Raw genomic sequence first — 22,193 nt, 5'->3', positions numbered from 1 at the left:
CTAAAATCAAAGGTCAAAGGTTACGGATAAATTGATCCAGGGTCAAGACGTGATGCTGCTAAAGGAGCTAAGCATCATCAACCAGGAACGCTTATAAAGTCGCTGTTAATACCGCTCGCTGTAAGGTTTAAAAAAACCTGAGTGTTTGTGGCTATGAAACCGTTAACTAGTTATTTCCCTGTTTGTGGACGCTTGTATCTAATCCACAACTACATGCGCTGTTTTTGTTGAAGTTAAATTCTGATCCATCTTAAAACAAAAGCATGATTTAAAGAACTCGTAAAAAATCTGGCATTAAAGATCACCCCAAGTCGTGGAAGTGTTGATGTTTATTATTATAATGTAAGACACTTCAAAATCATACTGAAGGAGTTATTGGAACTAAAAACGTACCACAAATAGAAAATCTAGATTCGGTCTAAGTTATTCATGATAGCGGTTAACAAACAAGCGTCAAACACAGAACACTAAAACGTAATCTGAGGGTCGCGGGTTTAAACATGCTCGCCCCTTTAGCCGCATGGGCGTTATAATGTTATGGTCAATCTCACTATTCGTTGTTAAAGAGTAGCGTAAGCGATGGCGGTGGGTGGTGATGACTAGCTGTCCTTTCTCTAGTCTTACACCGCTAAATACAAATAGATACTGGTTTAGCGTAGATAGACCTCGTGTAGCTTTGCGCGAAATTCAAACCAACAAAACCAAATAAATCAACACTAAAATTCGAGAACCCATCTTTGTGGTTGGAGTAACACGGATAAGCCAACATATAGCGTTGAGTTTATAAAAAATAATTTCAATTAGATCTACCATTGCTAATAATACTAAAAAACTATTTTGAAGAAACGTGGCCTTTTAAATGAATTAATTTTAAATAACTAGTCATCTGAATTTAACTTTGGTTGTTAACACCACACATTATTGTTAGCACTACAAAGCATTGTTAGCACTAAACATTATTGTTATTTTAAGACTGTTCTGTTAAGATGAGAAACTCATTACCTTACTACAATATTGTTACTGTAATAAGACTACGTACTGGTTATGTTACTATTAACATGTTATATACTATAATAAGACTACGTACTGGTTATGTCACTATTAATATGTTACATACTATAATAAGACTACGTACTGGTTATGTCACTATCAATATGTTGTATACAATAATAAGACTACGTACTGGTTATGTCACTATCAACATGTTGTATACAATAATAAGACTACGTACTGGTTATGTCACTATCAACATGTTGTATACAATAATAAGACTACGTACTGGTTATGTCACTATTAACATGTTACATACTATAATAAGACTACGTACTGGTTATGTCACTATCAACATGTTGTATACTATAATAAGACTACGTACTGGTTATGTCACTATCAACATGTTGTATACTATAATAAGACTACGTACTGGTTATGTCACTATCAACATGTATACAATAATAAGACTACGTACTGGTTATGTCACTATCAACATGTTGTATACAATAATAAGACTACGTACTGGTTATGTCACTATTAACATGTTACATACTATAATAAGACTACGTACTGGTTATGTCACTATTAACATGTTATATACTATAATAAGACTACGTACTGGTTATGTCACTATCAACATGTTACATACTATAATAAGACTACGTACTGGTTATGTCACTATTAACATGTTACATACTATAATAAGACTACGTACTGGTTATGTCACTATCAACATGTTATATACAATAATAAGACTACGTACTGGTTATGTCACTATTAACATGTTACATACTATAAGACTACGTACTGGTTATGTCACTATCAACATGTTATATACAATAATAAGACTACGTACTGGTTATGTCACTATCCACATGTTATATACAATAATAAGACTACGTACTGGTTATGTCACTATCCACATTTTATATACAATAATAAGACTACGTACTGGTTATGTCACTATCCACATGTTATATACAATAATAAGACTACGTACTGGTTATGTCACTATTAACATGTTACATACTATAATAAGACTAGATACTGGTTGTGTCACTATTAACATGTTACATACAATAATAAGACTACGTACTGGTTATGTCACTATCAATATGTTACATACTATAATAAGACTACGTACTGGTTATGTTACTATTAACATGTTACATACTATAATAAGACTACGATACTGGTTATGTCACTATCAACATGTTATATACAATAATAAGACTACGATACTGGTTATGTCACTATCAACATGTTGTATACAATAATAAGACTACGTACTGGTTATGTCACTATCAACATGTTGTATACAATAATAAGACTACGTACTGGTTATGTCACTATCAACATGTTGTATACAATAATAAGACTACGTACTGGTTATGTCACTATCAACATGTTATGTACTATAATAAGACTACGTACTGGTTATGTCACTATTAACATGTTACATAATATAATAAGACTACTTACTGGTTATGTTACTATTAACATGTTATATACAATAATAAGACTACGTACTGGTTATGTCACTATTAACATGTTACATACTATAATAAGACTAGATACTGGTTATGTCACTATCAACATGTTATATACTATAATAAGACTAGATACTGGTTACCTTACTATCAGCTTGTTATATACTAGAATAAAACTGGTTACTGGTTATCTTACTGTCAGCTTGTTATATACTAGAATAAAACTGGTTATCTTACTGTCAGCTTGTTATATACTAGAATAAAAGTAGATACTGGTTATCTTACTATCAGCTAGTTGTATGCTAGAATAAAACTAGATACTGGTTATCTTACTGTCAGCTTGTTATATACTAGAATAAAACTAGATACTGGTTATCTTACTATCAGCTTGTTATATACTAGAATAAAACTAGATACTGGTTTTCTTACTATCAGCTTGTTATATACTAGAATAAAACTAGATACTGGTTATCTTACTGTCAGCTTGTTATATACTAGAATAAAACTAGATACTGGTTATCTTACTATCAGCTTGTTATATACTAGAATAAAACTAGATACTGGTTATCTTACTGTCAGCTTGTTATATACTAGAATAAAACTAGATACTGGTTATCTTACTATCAGCTTGTTATATACTAGAATAAAACTAGATACTGGTTATCTTACTATCAGCTTGTTATATACTAGAATAAAACTAGATACTGGTTATCTTACTATCAGCTTGTTATATACTAGAATAAAACTAGATTCTGGTTATCTTACTATCAGCTTGTTATATACTAGAATAAAACTAGTTACTGGTTATCTTACTATCAGCTTGTTATATACTAGAATAAAACTAGATACTGGTTATCTTACTATCAGCTTGTTATATACTAGAATAAAACTAGATACTGGTTATCTTACTGTCAGCTTGTTATATACTAGAATAAAACTAGTTACTGGTTATCTTACTGTCAGCTTGTTATATACTAGAATAAAACTAGATACTGGTTATCTTACTGTCAGCTTGTTATATACCAGAATAAAACTAGATACTGGTTATCTTACTGTCAGCTTGTTATATACTAGAATAAAACTAGATCCTGGTTATCTTACTGTCAGCTTGTTATATACCAGAATAAAACTAGATACTGGTTATCTTACTGTCAGCTTGTTATACATTATTTTTCCCTTGAAGAATGTGAACACCTCATAAGAAGAATGCTAGTGTTAGATCCTGTAAAAAGATTCACCATAGAGCAGATCAAGCGTCATAAGTGGATGCAATCTGATGAAGCGACACCGATGCCCTCTGTACCTGCAGTTGTAGACAAACAAGGTCCTAGGTCTGGAGAATTTAGTGAGCAGATCCTACGTTTGATGCAAAGCCTCGGAATTGATACCAGTAAAACTAAAGAGGTGTGCACCATTACGTGTTTTTACGTGTAATTGATACCAGTAAAACTAAAGAGGTGTGCACAATTAGGTGTGATCTATCGATCACTTCCAGTTACATTTTATAAAATAGAGTAGAAAAATTCCATTATAAGGACAGTGTTGGAACTTAAAAGTTAAGTTAGTTTTACTATATTACAGTTTACTAAACATTGAAATAAGTTATAATACTGTTGGTTTTTCTCAGTCATTTTTCATTTTGTTTGTAATGACATATGCTCATGTATTACGTTTTCAACTGTTTGAAACGTGTTAATTTCCTCCCAGTCTCTAGCTAATGAAAAGTACGATCATCACGCCGCGATATATTTCCTTCTTCTTGATCGATTACGTCACCAACGTGCTTCCCCCATTCCTGTGACGTCAGTCAAGCAAGCGGTTGACACTCAGCAGCGTCGACCGAGCTCTATTGCAGAACAGGCGATGCGGAAAGTGGATTTACCGCCACCTGGTGCTATTCTTCCTACTCATCTGCAGGGATCACCAATCTCATTTTCTGGTTCGTCGAAAGGTGGCGTCGTAGACAAGGCCCTTCAGGTAACATTTATTGCAGAGTAAACGAAAAACTTTTGCGTGGTGCAGAGTTTAAAAAGTATAGATTTTAATGGCAACATGTTTTAGAAATACATAAATTAATAATTAAATTTTTATTAATATTTTTAAAATAAGCTCTTGTCGATTGTTTTGTGAAGATATGTTAAAAATGTTCATCCATGTCTATTCTAGAACTGATTTGAAAGATATTGTGTATCAGATAGTTTTAAGAATAAATTTGTATGTGTTCTGAAGTGATGTACACAGTTTAAAAGAAGTTAGGAAAACGCCATTTCCATTATCTGGTTATATTTATCTGGAGTGTAAAAGTCGTTTTCTCTTAAATTTTTATGAATAAGTGTTTCTTTTTTTCTGTATCAACATAGCCACTGCCTTAATTAATCGCACGTTTTGTTATTTTATTAAAATTAAATGACTTTTGTTGTTTGTCCACATATATTTTGCGTTGGTTGGTGACGTGGTATCTCTTAAGATTGCTGTGCATGAATATTTATTATTATTTGTTTATTGTACGTGACCTGTCTGTTTGCCTGGTTTCTGTCTAATTACTGCATGCTGTGAGGATGTAGTTTGTTCTTGTTTTTTTAGAAACAAAACAGCTATATGGGGACAGAACTTCAGGAACGAAGTTTAAAACAAGGTACTATGAGTTAAAACATACTTTGATTTAATCATATAATGGTTATACAATCCAGACAGGATTCAGATTTGGTGTTTAATCTTCTTAAAGGAAATTTTGGGTTAATTAACAATATTAATCAAAAACTGATAAGTTACGTCGTGTAATAGAAGACTTATTTTCTATATAAATACTATGAATTTCTCAAGATTGTGGAAACCATTGTTGGTAGTACATGATATTGTTAAGATGCGTATTGTGCCAAGTAAGCAATACAAATGTAATATAAGTGACAATATTACGTTTAACTCTCCAACTAACGATAATACAAATAACATAGAATAAAGTAACTTTATTCTATGTTAGCATATTTTATAAAACAATAGTATTGTGTTATAAAACAACAGTATTGTGTAAGGAGATTTTGTGATCTTGTATCCTTTTAAAGTTTATTTTAAAATACTGAAACCGAAACTAGTCAAAAGGGGATTACTTGTATATATATAAACTAGTCAAAAGGGGATTACTTGTATATATATAAACTAGTTGCTGTGCTTGCAAGTATACTTTTGTTTTGCTCAAATTATTTAATACTTTATCGATTAAAAACAAGTGAATTTTTAGAGCACTTTCTAAGAAAATCGTTAATTCTATTACGCAATTCGTTAGTTAATAAATAAACGTTTATCGTTGTAACAATACTATAATTATAAAAGAGTTACTAGTTGACCTTAGATTTTTTATTTCTGGTTTATTCTCCATTTATTAACGACTTTAAAAGTCTTGTTTCCATGACACTTTTACGTTCCACTAGTCTGCTTTTCTTTATTTGTATTTCTGTCTAATATGCCCAGTATAGCAAGTAAAAACTAAAAATGTAAACACATACAGGAAGGTGGACACGCCTCTTCGTGACGTTGTTCTAGCTCAGCTTACCCCATTGGTAAGCAATAAGAAATTATAGTGCAAAGAATGTCTGTTATTTTCCTGATATGTATCTCTTTTGTTTATTGTAAATTCATATTTATTTATTCTTAACTGAAACTCTGAGTAATAACCACTTTATTTACCAGATTTCGTTTGCAGGTATTTCATAAATTATATTCTCATGTTATGTCTGTCTGTTTTTTTTCACAGGCGAGGCCTCAGATAAGCACCGTTCGACACCACGTGTTTAGTTTTACAACTGATGGGACAGTGCCATCTAGTGGCCGATATTTAGGACAAAACTATCGATTAGGAGAGGGGGATCCAACCCCTTTAGGAATTCCAGTACGCTTATGCGAGGGAATGACAGGCGGTCGTCCGCCAACACCTCAAGGCCAACACTTTTCTCGAGTCGCAACTTCCATTGACGAAGGTGTGGAAGTTGACGGAAGTAGGAGTTCACTAGAATTTCGAACGTGTTCTCCTGTGCAGCAGAAGGCAACATTTTATTCAGGAGAGCACGTTACTTGTTGTGGTACATTTTACCAATCTAGCGATAAACATAGAGAAAGCCCACCTTTGTGTAATCTAACTCAGCTGCTAAGTTTATCTGATGCTCCGTTAGAGGGCATCCAAACTACTTCTCAAAATTTGAATCAAAATTTTGAAAGCTTCGATTCACAAATAGAAACAGATTTTGGATCCAGCCTGACTTCCTGTTCCCAAGGGAATCCAAGTTTTTCTAGTTTCACCGAGAGCCGTGAAGAGTCTCTCTTTGTGGCTAGTCCTTCAGAGGTTCTATCTCAAACGCGCCTCCCTGTTCATCATTTCACATTTACAGGGCCTGATTACTCTCATCATATATTGACAGTAATCTCACTGACAAACAGTCACCAAGGTGTTTTCGTGAGGGCAGAAGAGCTTCTGATGGGCTTGTTGCTGAAACTGTTCGTGCATTCTGTCAACAACTACGCACACAAGAAAAAAACTCGAGGTATTGTAGACTTGAATGATATCAGTGTGGAACATCGAACGTTACAGTTGCTATTTAGAGACCAAACACGTCAAGAAGTGGTACGTCCACCTAAAAAACACTGTTTTGGTGAGTCAAGCGAGGATTACACAACAGAGAAAGAAAAGAACATGAAGTACCAGCATATTTCAAAACGTAGTAGTTTACCAGAAGCTCCAACAGTGTCTCCCCCACAGCCAAGGACGTTTACATTGTATCAAATTCAACCTCATCAAGAAGGATGTCGTCAAACGTCACCAGACACCTCAGTACCTTCGTCTTCTACACAACCAACAGAAGCGGGAGGGTTGTTACATGTACAGAATAAGGCTTTACAACAACATCTTTTTCACCAAAGACTTCAGCAAAAGCGTCAAGAAATGAAAAAGCAGACAACAATACATAGACGCCAAACCAGCCGGCAAAAGTCTCTCAAAGTAGCACAGCAATCGTCCTCAGTAGTACCACTATCCATGGAAGTACTTGCTTCATCAGCAGCTATCAAACCCAGAACTGAAGATTCTTCCTCTTTATCAAAATCGGAAGTTCCAGACTTGGAAATAAACCAGACTCAACATTTGTCCTTCCTCCCTAACCTTCAGCAGTCTCAAAAGTTATCTTTCCTCCAAGATCTTCAACAGAAACAGTCTCAGCAGTTATCTTTTTTTCAGATATTCAACAAAGACAATCACAACAGTCATCCTTCACTTCTAGTCCTCAACAAGGAAAAATGCTACAGTTGTCGTTTCTTTCTGATGTCCAGCATGGACAGTCTAAGCAGTTGTTGTTAACCTCTGATACCCAACAAGGACAGCCTCAGCAGTTGTCGTTAATATCTGATGTCCAGCAAGGACAACCTCAGCAATTGTCGTTTCTCTCTGATGTCCAACAAGGACAACCTCAGCAATTGTTTCTGTCTGATGTCCAACAAGGACAACCTCAGCAATTGTCGTTTCTGTCTGATGTCCAACAAGGACAACCTCAGCAGTTATCATCAATCTCTGATACCCAACAAGGACAACCTCAGCAATTATCGTTTCTCTCTGATGTCCAGCTAGGACAACCTCAGCAGTTGTCATTTTTTGTGATGTCCAACAAGGACAATCTTTACTTGATGAAAAGCAAAAGAAAAATAACACGTGTATTGGACCTATTATAGAACCCAAAACAATCCCTTATGCAGTGACCACTTTACCACAAACATCTTCCCAGTCTTGGTCTCCTGAACAGGAAATTGAAAGTACCAACAGTCAGTTGGTCGCTAACAGAAACTTGTTGGTTATACAACCAGAAAACTTAAGTACGACTTCTTTATCCGTTCAGCGTGTTCTGCCATTTCCTTTCTGGCATCCAGTAGCACCTGTGGAAGCCATGCAGTTAAACCAACCCCGAACAACATGCTTTCTTCCTCAAGAAGGGAGTCGCGTGACCAAACTGTTACCATGGAAACCTATTGTTGCGAGTGGGATGACATCCATGCCGTCAGTTAGCGAAAATCCTGACCTTGAACAAGTAAGTCACATGGACACACAGTAAAACCTTTAGGAATTGTTCATTAATGTGACAGAGAAGAGAGTGAGAGGCCTACAATGCACCATTGAAACACCAATTTGAACATAATAATTATTTTGCTCATCAGGGGATTCGACAACATTGAGCTGGAGTTTTATTAGCCTGTCGTAGTTACCAACGTTATTTCATTTCCACTAATCTATTAATATTCACAAAATCACTGACACGTGTAATAAATGTGTTAAAAGGAATTAAACGTTACAACAATGTATCATATTTAGTTCGATATGCTAAGATTAAATATTTTCTTTTGACTACACAAATATTTATTTATATAATAACCATATGCCATTATTTAATAACTGATATTTAATGATTTGAATGATATTTTTATCATATTAAATTACAAACCCCAAGGTTTAAAGAAAAAAAATATATAAGTGAATTCAAACTAAACTGTTTCTCAGTTGAATAGTCAAAGCTGATTCTATAAGTCATATTTCCACGCCACCTATATGCAGATAAAAAGATAACTCAAATGCCATGGCAACGTAAAATTTAGAAACAAAAATGCTATTGATTTCTACGAACTCGTAGAACCAATTGGAAATTTTGAACTTGCAATATATTGTAATCAATAGCTCTTAAATTTATTAAGTAAGTTGGGATGTTATCATAAAGAGATGGAGGCAGTAACATGTGGTGGATTCTACACGTATCATGCACTGTATTTGTGATGTTCTATGTTATTCCCAATCAGTGTATATATATATATATAATATATACACGCAGATGGCATGTGGTTTTAATTACAAGTGCTTACACGCAAGTATCTTGAAGTAGATAATTCATATGTCATGCAGTTACTTACATCCATGTATTACGTTATAATGACATAATAGAAGTTTACAAGGTTTATAAAATTTAGTTTTAACAAGTCTTAAAATAAACTAGGTTTAAAATGCTGTGGAAGAGAAGCAGAATACCTCTGTCGGAAAGTTTCTTAAACAATATTTAAAAAAAATATATATATTTCTGGTCATTGGTGCACTTGTATTTGGTTGTTTATATTATTTCGGTGACGTACTTATTTTAACAAAATTACAAATGTCATGAAAGTAAAATGAATATTACTCTGACCTATTTGCGAACTTTCTGTAAAAAATTGTGTGTGCGTGTTCGTGCCATATTTATATAAGACATAGTAAACATTAACAGACATGAACATTTCATTTAGCCAAAGATTTTTGCTGTTGTAACCATTTAAATATTGTAGATGTAATGCTGGTAGTGAATGTAAAATAACTTATTTTATTGTAAATGAGTATTTATTAGCGTGAAATGAAACATGAGATGTAATATACAATCCCATTATGTGTCGCAGGTACAACAATGTCCGTAGTATTTTCTCTCTCTTGGTGACGTGACCAAAATACGCAATGATAAGCATACGGTATCTTTTATAAGAGATCGGAAAACAGAATGTCTTCGGCATTTCTTTTAATGTAACCAGGAAGGTTTATCGTTTAGTGGAACAAATTTAAAATCACAATGTCAATCACTTTAATTTGAATCAACACTTTTAATTAACACTTATTCAGTGAGTTAAGTCGCTATACAGAAGTAGTTATTGAAGTGTTTAATTAAGTCAGTGGCTGATAACATTCACATAATATTACTGGTCAGTGGCTGATAACATTCACACAATATTACTGGTCAGTGGCTGATAACATTCACACAATATTACTGGTCAGTGGCTGACAACATTCACACAATATTACTGGTCAGTGGCTGATAACATTCACACAATATTACTGGTCAGTGGCTGATAACATTCACACAATGTTACTGGTCAGTGGCTGATAACATTCACACAATGTTACTGGTCAGTGGCTGATAACATTCACACAATATTACTGGTCAGTGGCTGATAACATTCACACAATGTTACTGGTCAGTCGCTGACAACATTCACACAATGTTACTGGTCTGTGGTTATTAATTTTTACACAATACGTGTTAGGAAGTTAATTTACTGTTTTTAAGGAAGTTTCTAAGGAGAACACGAAATTCAAATTACTGAATTATTTCTTAATTTTTGAAGCTGTATTTTTGTTAGTTTGAATTATGCACCAATTAATATTATGACCATAACCCCACACACACCACTACAAAGAATAAAGGTTCCATTTTACCTATCAAGGTCCTCCATTATCCCCAATTAGTTTTATAGTAACATAGAGGGCGTCCGCATCCGAGAAATAAAACTGTTAGGACACTTACACGCGGTAATTGAGCTACGTGTGTCACTTGCATGCCAACTGGATCATGATCGCGATCCAGATGCTTTCCAGAATCTGGAGAATTCTCACAAGTACAAACGTAGTCACAAAAATGGCGCTCCCAAGAAGGCCTGGAGCACAAAATCCGAATTCAAGTTCAGCGATTGGGCAAACCTACCTACAAAACGTACGAGAACTACCTACTTTGATACGAAACTTATTTACTCTTACATCAAACCCACCTAGTTTTATATCCCATCATGCCTGGGTGACGTTTTGGACCCGTTTTAGCTACCACATATTTTCTGAGGAAATATATATTTAAAATAGCAATAGGACAACACTACTGCTCCTCCCAAAGCCTTACAACGCTAGAAATCGGGTTTCGATACCTGTGATTGGCAGCTCACTGGAGCAAACAAAAAAAGCTGTAGCTGATTTAACTTTGACACATATGATCAAAAATATTTATAAATCGATCTATCTCGTTCGTCTTTAAGAAATCACTCTTACGCCAACACGTGATCCCAGTACTTGAAACATGTAATCGTCTGAAACCAAAGCGTACGTCTAAAGTGACGCTTCTTATTATAACCATGTGCGTTTTTTGTGAAGCAAAAAAAAACAATTGACAGGGACATGAAACGTGTCTCGAATACCAAAGTTAGGTGTGTTATTTATTTTTTCTAACGTGTTTTGCTCTAAAATAGTGTGCAGTGCTTGTATGTTTGTATAACAATTTGCGTCTCGTTTTCTGGTGTTATCTTTACGCCCAAATACGTTAATATAAGTAATTCACATGTGAAATAAAGGCAGCATCAAATGTATTTTAAACGGTATGGCAATGAAACTGTAGGTGAAGGCGTGTTTATATGATACATGTACCAGTATGTATGCTGTGAGATCGAATAACGGGCGTTGTGCATGTATCAGTATGTATGTTGTAAGATAGAATTAGAATAATAGGCGTTGTATATGTACCAGTATGTATGCTGTAAGATCGATAGTGGGCGTTTTATATGCACCAGTATGTATGCTGTAAGATCGATAGTGGGCGTTTTATATGCACCAGTATGTATGCTGTAAGATCGATAGCGGGCGTTGTATATATACCAGTATGTATGCTGTAAGATCGATAGCGGGCGTTGTATATGTACCAGTATGTATGCTGTAAGATCGATAGCGGGCGTTGTATATATACCAGTATGTATGCTGTAAGATCGATAGCGGGCGTTGTATATGTACCAGTATGTATGCTGTAAGATCGATAGCGGGCGTTGTTCATGTGCCAGTATGTATGTTGTAAGATCGATAACGGGCGTTGTGTGTGTACCAGTACATATGTTATAAGAACGCTAATTACCTCATGAATGAAAGTCTTGAAAACTGAAACCTAAAAACACGCTGTGTCTATACCTCTTTCTCGCTTACAATTCAAAGTAACTAGAACATGCCTCGCAGTAACTGATTTTATTGTTTTTATGTTGGTAAATAGCAATCTCAGTGTGACAATATGATGATCTCTAAAATATCTGTTTAATTAATAAATAAAAGTAGATGTTTTGGCGATTTTCCCCATTCATTTACGGTCAACATAGCCTGGTTAAAATTGCAAATTTGTCCAAACATATTATTTGTGAGCCAGTATAAAAAAACAAAGGGTTTGTAACTCTTTTCACATTATTGTATGCATTACATGCCTTTCTTTCTTTTATGATGCAAATGAACTTTTCTAGAAATATTTAGCAATAATTTAAGCCTTTACATGTCACTTCGTTTTGTTCTAAATTGAACTTGATAAATGATTCACGGCTATGGTGCTGCCACCTATACTCTATTGGTGTGATTTAATTTCCTGCGTCTAATCTTGTAAAACGTGCAGCAAATGGGTGGATTTTTGCCACTATCCAAAGCCCACGTATTTCTCCTCACTTCGTAAGAACAGGTATGAAACAATAACTGAGTATTTATTGCTTGAAATGAAACTGTTGTTAGATATATTTGGAAAATGTGGTAATTACGTATTCCATGATGACAAGAAAACCCACTTATATAGAAAAATATATGTGGAAAAGGACTGGTAGATAAAGCTCTGTATAGAGGAGCGAACAACGTTTCGACCTTCCTCGGTCATCGTCAGGTTCATAAAGAAAGAAAGAGATAACTGACCGATAGCTGACCATCGTGAACCTGACGATGACCGAGGAAGGTCGAAATGTTGTTCGCTCCTCTACACAGAGCTTTATCTATCCATACCAGTCGTTACGTATTGTTTGATCAGCGTTTGTTATTGGGTGTTATGAATTTAATATGTAAAGTGGAATAACCAATCCAAAATTGTTCAGTTACTGAAATAAAATATATCTTGAAATAGTTGCGGTCCTTCCACAGTAAATATAAGAACTAGTGTAATGTGTGAACAGTTCTATTGAAACAGATCATTGGAGGATATGAAATATTTAATGGTTTACTATACAAGTTTTTAAATATGAAATGACAATTTATGCAAACTCTCTCATTTTGCCAATTTTTAGTAACTGTTTATGTGACGCTTATATATCCTTAGAAACTACTACGCTATCCAACAAAATAAAACTGAAGCAAATTCTCGATAGTTTAAAACTGTCATAAGTGCCATATTTATGCAAACTGATAAGAGTGGATGGAAAACAACATTTTACAAGGTAATTCATTGTGGCCCATGAAAAACAACAATATAACGGAGAGCATCAGGATGATTGTTTATTTTGCTTTTCTTGAAATAATTCCCATGTAAAGTGTTTAGTGAACCAGCTGAGCACTTTTTGTATTACTTCACTCTGAGATAAACTCTGGCACGAGTAATATTTTTTATCTAACTTGACGAAACTAAAGTCAATAATTTGAAGCAAATCTTATGACGCTTCGGTCAACATACTAACTTATTTACAAATAGCTCAATGTCCTTCGTTATACTCTATATGGGCTACTTTGTAGAACTTGGTAAAATGTTTACTAAGGTTATTTTATCCGAATTCAGATCGTGTGTAACTAATTTAGCTATGCAAAAACGGTTTTTCTTAACAGGTTATCTGTTAACTTTAGTCTCAAAATTAATGGTTTCTCATTTTAGCTTGTTCTCTTGTGGACAAATGTAGAATTTTGTTTTTGTATCTCTTAACTGTAAAACTGTCTACACTTTCACCAAGGTTTGTGATAATAACATATGGCAACGGCCATGTTTGAAATGAAAATATATTGACGTTTCTTCTCTTTTGTTTGTTATTTATATATATATATATATATATATAAAGCGTTCTAGTCATGCGAAACGTCTGAATTGCAATCTTTCAGAGTTGCTAAAGACATTTTGAATGCATTGTGTTTAATTAAGTTGAAATAAATAATTTTGTGATAAGTATTGTTTTTAAGGTTTATGTTTTCTTGAATTTTAGTAAATTACAACAAGCATTTGGACATCACTAGAAAGACCGAACACTAGAATTTTGAGTCTCATCCTCGAGAGTAAGCGAGTTAGTATTTTAAAATATTCCTCTTCCAGAGTGAAATAATATCTGAACGGATAAAAAGGAACGTTTGTGCAACTTTTAATAGTGTCGTGTTTTAATTGTCGTAAACCTCGAACCTCTTTAACTGATATCCTAAAATTTAAATTCTCGTTTTTGAAAAGGTGGCGTCTTAGTCGTACACCATATGAAAAACCTGTTAGGCCTTTTAATTTTCTTTCTAGTGATATGTAGATGCTTGCTTATATCGGAATAGATCATGGAGGGGTCGTAATAAAGTAGAAATGACGGAAAGTGTACTTTGTTAATAAAGAAAATTGTTAACAACTGCACGACTTTCTGTACTCACTCTTTTCTTGTCGGTGTAACGTTTGTTTGTTTGTTTTGAAATTCGCACAAAGCTACTCTAGGGCTATCTGTGCTAGCCGTCCCTAATTTAACAGTGTAAGACTAGAGGGAAGGCAGCTAGTCATCACCACCCACCGCCAACTCTTGGGCTGCTCTTTTACCAACGAAAAGTAGGATTGACCGTCACATTATAACGCCCCCCACGGCTGGGAGGGCGAGCATGTTTGGCGCGACTCGGGCGCGAACCCGCGACCCTCAGATTACGAAGCGCACGCCTTAACGCGCTTGGCCATGCCAGGCCCACCGGTGTAACGTTCAAGTTGATGTTTCAAATCTCAAGAAAACAGGTATTCACTGAAGCAAGCTCGTATATAAGTGTTGCTCAAGTATTTAAAATATTTGTTAATAAAATTAATTCTTTTATCTTGCGTAGAGTAGGAAATGAACAGTTCCATTATAAGCAGTCTTTGATTTATTTTAAGTAACTTTGCTAGCGGTGTTTTCGACCTTTCACCCAAAAATATCTAACAAGTTATGGCTTGCTTTGCGAAATTGTCAAGCACCGAAAAGGCGTTATTACATGTACAATTTTATGTGCAGCGCCTAGAAATTATGTATAACAGTGATTTCAAGAGACGTCGTGTGCAGAAAGCTTGTATTGACATAAACAACAATATCTAATAATTTATGTAAAAGTGTCAGTACTGCTCTGCAGAGTTACGAAGCTAGAAACCGGATTTCAATAATCGTGGTGGGCAGAGCACAGCCAGTCTATTAGGTATCTTTGTGCTTACCACCTACTAATGAAACAAACAAAAGTGTCAGTAATGGAAAGCACTTTCATATACAAATATATCAAGATACACTTGATGTTAGACAGGAACAATCCACGGTAATTTTAGACTAAAGCAGATACACATCTGTCCAGCCCGCTCACTGGAAGTAATGTTATAAGTAATAAGGACGTATAAACATCGCCGAGAAAATCTGGACAGAAATAAAGGTTAAATATACAAACGTTCTTAGCAAAATTGTATCGATAAAGATATATTGTTGCTAGTATTTCTTTTAGCGCAAAGGCACACAATAAGCTCTTTATGTTCTGTTCACAGTAGGGAGTCCAACCCTGTATTTTAATATTGTAATCCGGAAACTGGTCACTGATCCACCAATCAGCCTGAAAAAGACAAATGAAGAATGTTAAAAATAACCTGAAGACATTATATAAATAATAAATAAACTAATTATCAAAATAGAAACTACATTTTTCAAGTTCATGAAGATGAAAATAGAACTAACCGTTTTGTTTAGCTTGTTTTTTTTCCTCTTCTATAAAGTTTGTATTTAAAAATGAACAATTAATAGTGGTATATATTAAGTGTAATAGTATCTTATGAAAAACAGATAGACCTCGCCGAAACATATCGATGTAAATACATTAAAATGCTCTTGGTTCAAGATAAATAGAATCAAAGTCAGGAAACAAAGGTACGTTTGTTTTTCAAAAGAAAAATCAATCAATCATTTAGCATATAAATTATGGGATAAACGTCTTAATAGAGAAAGATAATGTAACTAAGGTTTGCTTTATTGTATGCATGTTGATTAATAGGGAGATTTTTATCGTATGACTTCACAAAGATATGTTAAAGCCCAGTGGTTCAAAGATAATCTTGCAAGCTTAACGTTAAAACTGGTGTTTCGACACCCGTGTCGGATACAGTATAGATAATCCACAGTGACGCTGTAAAACAAATCTGTTGTGACTTTATTGAATATTCTCTTATTTTTGAACAGCACCATCTATCGGGATTCAAGAGAAAAGTTTAAGACGTTTCGAAAATTAAATATGAATATGTTTATGTCGCAAAAACGTTTGCTTCAAAATAAAGGTACAACTTGAACATCTATTGAAAATAGCAACTGTTCACTTGAACTTTATTTTACCTCTAGAAAATAAACTCCTGTATTATTATAGGTTCTTTTAATAATTTTAATATAGTTCTTATTAAAGAAAGTTTCAGCCGTTCAGCATATGTTGTTTTTACGAACTTGAGAATCCAATGAAAATTAAAATGCATTTCTTTGACCTGAAATAACCTTTACCTCAAGGTATTATTTTTATATAAATGACAAGTATATTTCATTAAGATTTTTTCGTGAATAATGTTTTTCTCATTTCGTTGATCGAGAGTTCTGTCAGTTATTTGACATGGTCGCTAAACCATTGTAAAAACTGTCTCGAATAATTGTCAAAATTTAGGTTATATGTTAATAAATGTCAACAGATGGCGCTACATGCACACATCTGTAAACGCCGGAAATGTAATAAATATTCCGTGATTATATCACCTAACTAGGTAAATGATCTCATAATTATGTAAACATTAACGTTGTGTACGCCAGATTTATTCACATATTCGAAATATTAATACAAAAATAAAAGCATTTATACAGTAGAGAGAGAGAAGTAGCACGTACAACATTGTATCTTAAAAACCCTTACTGCGAACTGCATGTTATAAAAACATAAATTATTACAGGATTGACTATTGGAATACATAGAAGATTTAATATATACTAGTTCCATAATACTTTATATACGTTAAGTGCCTGAACTCACCGAACTGTGACAAACGTACTAAAATTTATGACACGACCTTCACAAGTAAATCTTCAAAATGTTGGTCATCGGCCTCAGTGCATTCTTTTGTATGACCCGAAATTATACTTAAGAGTTGAAATACTTCGATCTCAAAAAACGTGTACGACACTGGTAACAACAGTAAACATTATGTGGATGTGCATTAAAGGGAATATAAAACACTACATAAGATATATTGGACTACCTCGTGGAATTACTTCAACTGACTTACCGCTTACTTGCACGGTAATAAAATCATATTTTCATACAGAAGTACGACAAGTTGACATAAGACACTGTGTTCAGGTTTTCTTCATAACATAAAGTACAAAAAAAAAAAGAGAGAGAGTTGACACAAACTTCCCACTTGGTCAGGTGCATGTTTGGTTAAACTATATTATAAAAGCTAGCTGGCGATTCGAATAGCAAAAACTATATCAAAATTATGCACTCAAAAGTGCCAAGTCGACGGAGAAATACCATTAGGCCGTCTAACCATTTAAACTTGAAGCCGCCAAGTTTATCCAACCAGTTGTTGACATTTTCCAATTAACACACTCAATGTGCCAAGAAAAACAAATACAAAAAGTAACCATTATACAATCCATTTTACTCCGCTGTTTCAGGTTATAGGGCACGTTCTCTCAGTTATCGGCCTATCTGGTGTTGAAAACTTCCAGAATCAATATTACATATTAAATTCAGAAACTCAGGAACTTTTTTTAAAATATGCAAATAATGTAAAGTGTTTGAAATCGCTTTTATTAAACGATACAGAAACTGATGCTTCCAAGGTTTATATGCTATTTATTAACTATGGTTACGTCTGTAATAGATTGTTTAAACATGTAAAATGTGTTTTTGTTTCATTTTGTATTGTGATTGTAAGAAATAACTAAGATTTAGGTGATTTATCTATAATTCTAATTAAAAACAACATTCCACCAATTAACGGTTTTTTTAAACAACGTTCAATAAAAAACGTTTTTTTAAAAAAAACACTATCGTTCCACCAATCAACGTTTTTCAAAAACCAACATGCCACCAATCAACGTTTTTAGATATACTAACGCTCCACCAATCAACGTTTTTTAAAGAACCTACCATTTCACCAATCAACGTTTTTAAAAATACTAACGTTCCACCAATCAACGTTTTTTAAAGAAACTACCATTTCACCAATCAAAGTTTTTCGTCTTGTAGATTTTTCTGACAAAACAGTCTCTCTTTCCTTTCTCTCACACACAAATGTTATTTTAAATCTTCATTATCTACGACTGACGGTTAAGGTATCGCGTCTATGTTAGACTGTGCTTATAGTATGGAAATTAATATACTACCAATAGGTGGCTCTCACTGGCATTATTTAATATTCAATACGTATATAAGAGAAGAACATCGTATTTGATCGATCACTAAGAAAGAACTGAAAATTGATAGTTATCACTAGTACACTTCTTCTGATGAGAAAAAGAAAAAAAAAATAAATGAACAAAGAGTTAGTCCTAAGTAATAATAAATAACTAAATGTGACAGTATGCCATATGTTATCCAAAACACTTAAAATACCTCAGGTTATTAGCAGTACGTAAAGGACTGTACATAAATCCACACTAATAAACAAAGTGTGATTCTGAAGATGATTGAACTAATATGAAATAATTTATGGTCTCATTGTATGGAGTTTCCTTCACGATGAATTTTTACAATGAATGGATAGATGACCGATTGCTCTGTACAAATGGTATAGTCGATACTATTTACCATTAAAGCAAATTGTAGCTGTCAAATAAACAAACTGTAATGATGGATCACTATCTGTTTGCTAAACAACTTTAATGATGAATAAATCTACCTGTCTGCGAAATAAATTGTAATGTTGGATAACTTTACTTGTTCAGTAAACAATTGTCATGATGGCTAATTCTACCTGTCCGCACAAAAAACTGTAATAACGGATAATTCTACTTGTCCACAACAAAAACAAACTGTAATGATGGATAACTCTAGCTGTCCAGTAAAATCCTGTAATAATGGATAATTCTACCTGTCTACAAAAAGAAAACAAACTGTAATGATGGATAACTCTAGCTGTCCAGTGAAATCCTGTAATAATGGATAATTCTACCTGTCTACAAAAAAAAAAAAAACTGTAATGATGGATAACTCTAGCTGTCCAGTAAAATCCTGTAATAATGGATAATTCCACCTGTCTACAAAAAACAAACAAACTGTAATGATGGATAACTCTAGCTGTCCAGTAAAATCCTGTAATAATGGATAATTCTACATGTCTACAAAAAGAAAACAAACTGTAATGATGGATAACTCTAGCTGTCCAGTAAAATCCTGTAATAATGGATAATTCCACCTGTCTACAAAAAGAAAACAAACTGTAATGATGGATAACTCTAGCTATCCAGTGAAATCCTGTAATGATGGATAACTCTAGCTGTCCAGTGAAATCCTGTTCAGCAAACAAATTGTAATAGTGCACCATTGTTACATCTCACCACACAATATACTATTAAACTCTCATACCAAAAGGCTAATAAATTTATAATAGTGTACTATTGTTACATCTCACCACACAATATACTATTAAACTCTACATACCAGTAAAACTAAATAAATTGTAATAGTGCCTACTACATCACATATTTCTTTACCACATACCAGTAAAACTAAACTAAAACTCACCACACAGTATACTATTAAACTCTACACCAGTAAAACTAAACCAATTGTAATAGTGTACTATTGTTACATCTCACCACACAATATACTATTAAACTCTACATACCAGTAAAACTAAACAAATTGTAATAGTGCACTATTGTTACATCTCACCACACAATATACTATTAAACTCTACATACCAGTAAAACTAAACAAATTGTAATAGTGCACTATTGTTGCATCTCACCACACAATATACTATTAAACTCTACATACCAGTAAAACTAAACAGGTGTAAAATTGTAATAGTGTGCATCTCACACACAATATATATATTAAACTCTACATACCAGTAAAACTAAACAAATTGTAATAGTGTACTATTGTTACATCTCACCACACAATATACTATTAAACTCTACATACCAGTAAAACTAAACAAATTGTAATAGTGCACTATTGTTACATCTCACCACACAATATACTATTAAACTCTACATACCAGTAAAACTAAACAAATTGTAATAGTGCACTATTGTTACATCTCACCACACAATATATACTATTAAACTCTACATACCAGTAAAACTAAACAAATTGTAATAGTGTACTATTGTTACATCTCACCAGATGTAATAGTGCAATATACTATTATTAAACTCTACATACCAGTAAAACTAAACAAATTGTAATAGTGTACTATTAAACTTGCATACCAGTAGAACTAAATGGGTAATTGTAATGGTGTACTACATCTCACCACACAATATACTACTATTAAACTCTAAATAAAGTACCAGTTACTGCTGTTGTTTGCAAACACTAAACAAATTGTAATAGTGTACTATTGTTACATCTCTCACCAAACAATATACCTATTAAACTCTACATACCAGTAAAACTAAACAAATTGTAATAGTGCACTATTGTTTGCATCTCACCACACAATATACTATTAAACTCTACATACCAGTAAAGACTAAACAAATTGTAATGAGTGTACTATTGTTACATCTCACCACACAATATACTATTAAACTCTACATACCAGTAAAGGCTAAATAAGATTGTAATAGTGTACTATTGTTTGCATCTCACCACACAATATACTATTAAACTCTACATACCAGTAAAACTAAACAAATTGTAATAGTGTACTATTGTTACATCTCACCACACAATATAATATAAAACTCCCACATACCAGTAAAACTAAACAGGTTGTAATAGTGTGTGCTATTGTTACATCTCACCACACAGTATACTATTAGGCTCTACACATACCAGTAAAACTAAACAAATTGTAATAGTGTACTATTGTTACATCTCACCACATATACTATTAAACTCTACATACCAGTAAAAAATAGGTTGTATTGGTGTACTAAACAAATATGTAATAGTGTAAATTGAACCTAAACAAATTGTGTACCTATTTTGCATCTCACCACACAGATATACTATTAAACTCTACATACCGGTAAAACTAAATGGAAGTTACCGTGGTGTGTATTGTTGCATCTCCCATATGCTATTACACCTCATACCAACAAAGGCTAAACTTGTAATGGTGTACTATTGTTACATACCAGTAAAACTAAACCAGTAAAACTAAACAAGGTTAGTCAAATTGTAATGTTGTACTATTGTTACATCTCACCACACAATATACTATTAAACTCTACATTACCTACATGCCAGTAAAACTAAACAAATTGTAATAGTGTACTATTGTTACATCTCACCACACAATATACTATTAAACTCTACATACCAGTAAAACTAAAACAAATTGTAATAGTATTGTGCTATTGTTACATCTCATACCAGTAACCACACAATATACTATTAAACTCTATTACATGCATACCAGTAAAACTAAACAAATTGTAATAGTGTACTATTGTTACATCTCACCACACATATACTATTAAACTCTACATGCACCAGATAAACTAAAACAAATTGTAATAGTGTACTTTGTGTTACATCTCACCACACAATATACTATTAAACTCTACATACCAGTAAAACTAAACAAATTGTAATAGTGTACTATTGTTACATCTCACCACACAATATACTATTAAACTCTACATACCAGTAAAACTAAACAAATTGTAATAGTGTACTATTGTTACATCTCACCACACAATATACTATTAAACTCTACATACCAGTAAAAC

At 33.5% G+C, this 22,193-nt stretch overlaps 1 protein-coding gene across 1 annotated transcript in view; it reads left to right on the top strand.

The window, feature by feature from the left end:
* The window catches only part of LOC143231637 (uncharacterized), a 36,708-nt gene extending 27,889 nt beyond the window's left edge, over nt 1–8,819 (top strand). The window contains exons 6-8 of the mRNA XM_076466174.1: nt 3,667–3,887; nt 4,191–4,460; nt 6,235–8,819. Coding sequence (XP_076322289.1) covers nt 3,667–3,887; nt 4,191–4,460; nt 6,235–7,827 — 2,084 coding nt within the window. The 3' untranslated portion in view covers nt 7,828–8,819. The remainder of the gene's footprint in view (nt 1–3,666; nt 3,888–4,190; nt 4,461–6,234) is intronic.
* The last annotated feature ends 13,374 nt before the right edge of the window (nt 8,820–22,193 follow it).

This window comes from Tachypleus tridentatus, chromosome 11 (assembly GCF_004210375.1).
Source record: "Tachypleus tridentatus isolate NWPU-2018 chromosome 11, ASM421037v1, whole genome shotgun sequence".
NCBI classification, from domain to species: domain Eukaryota; kingdom Metazoa; phylum Arthropoda; class Merostomata; order Xiphosura; family Limulidae; genus Tachypleus; species Tachypleus tridentatus.
Note: the sequence above shows the minus strand (reverse complement) of the source record. Positions and strands in the feature narration are given on the sequence as shown.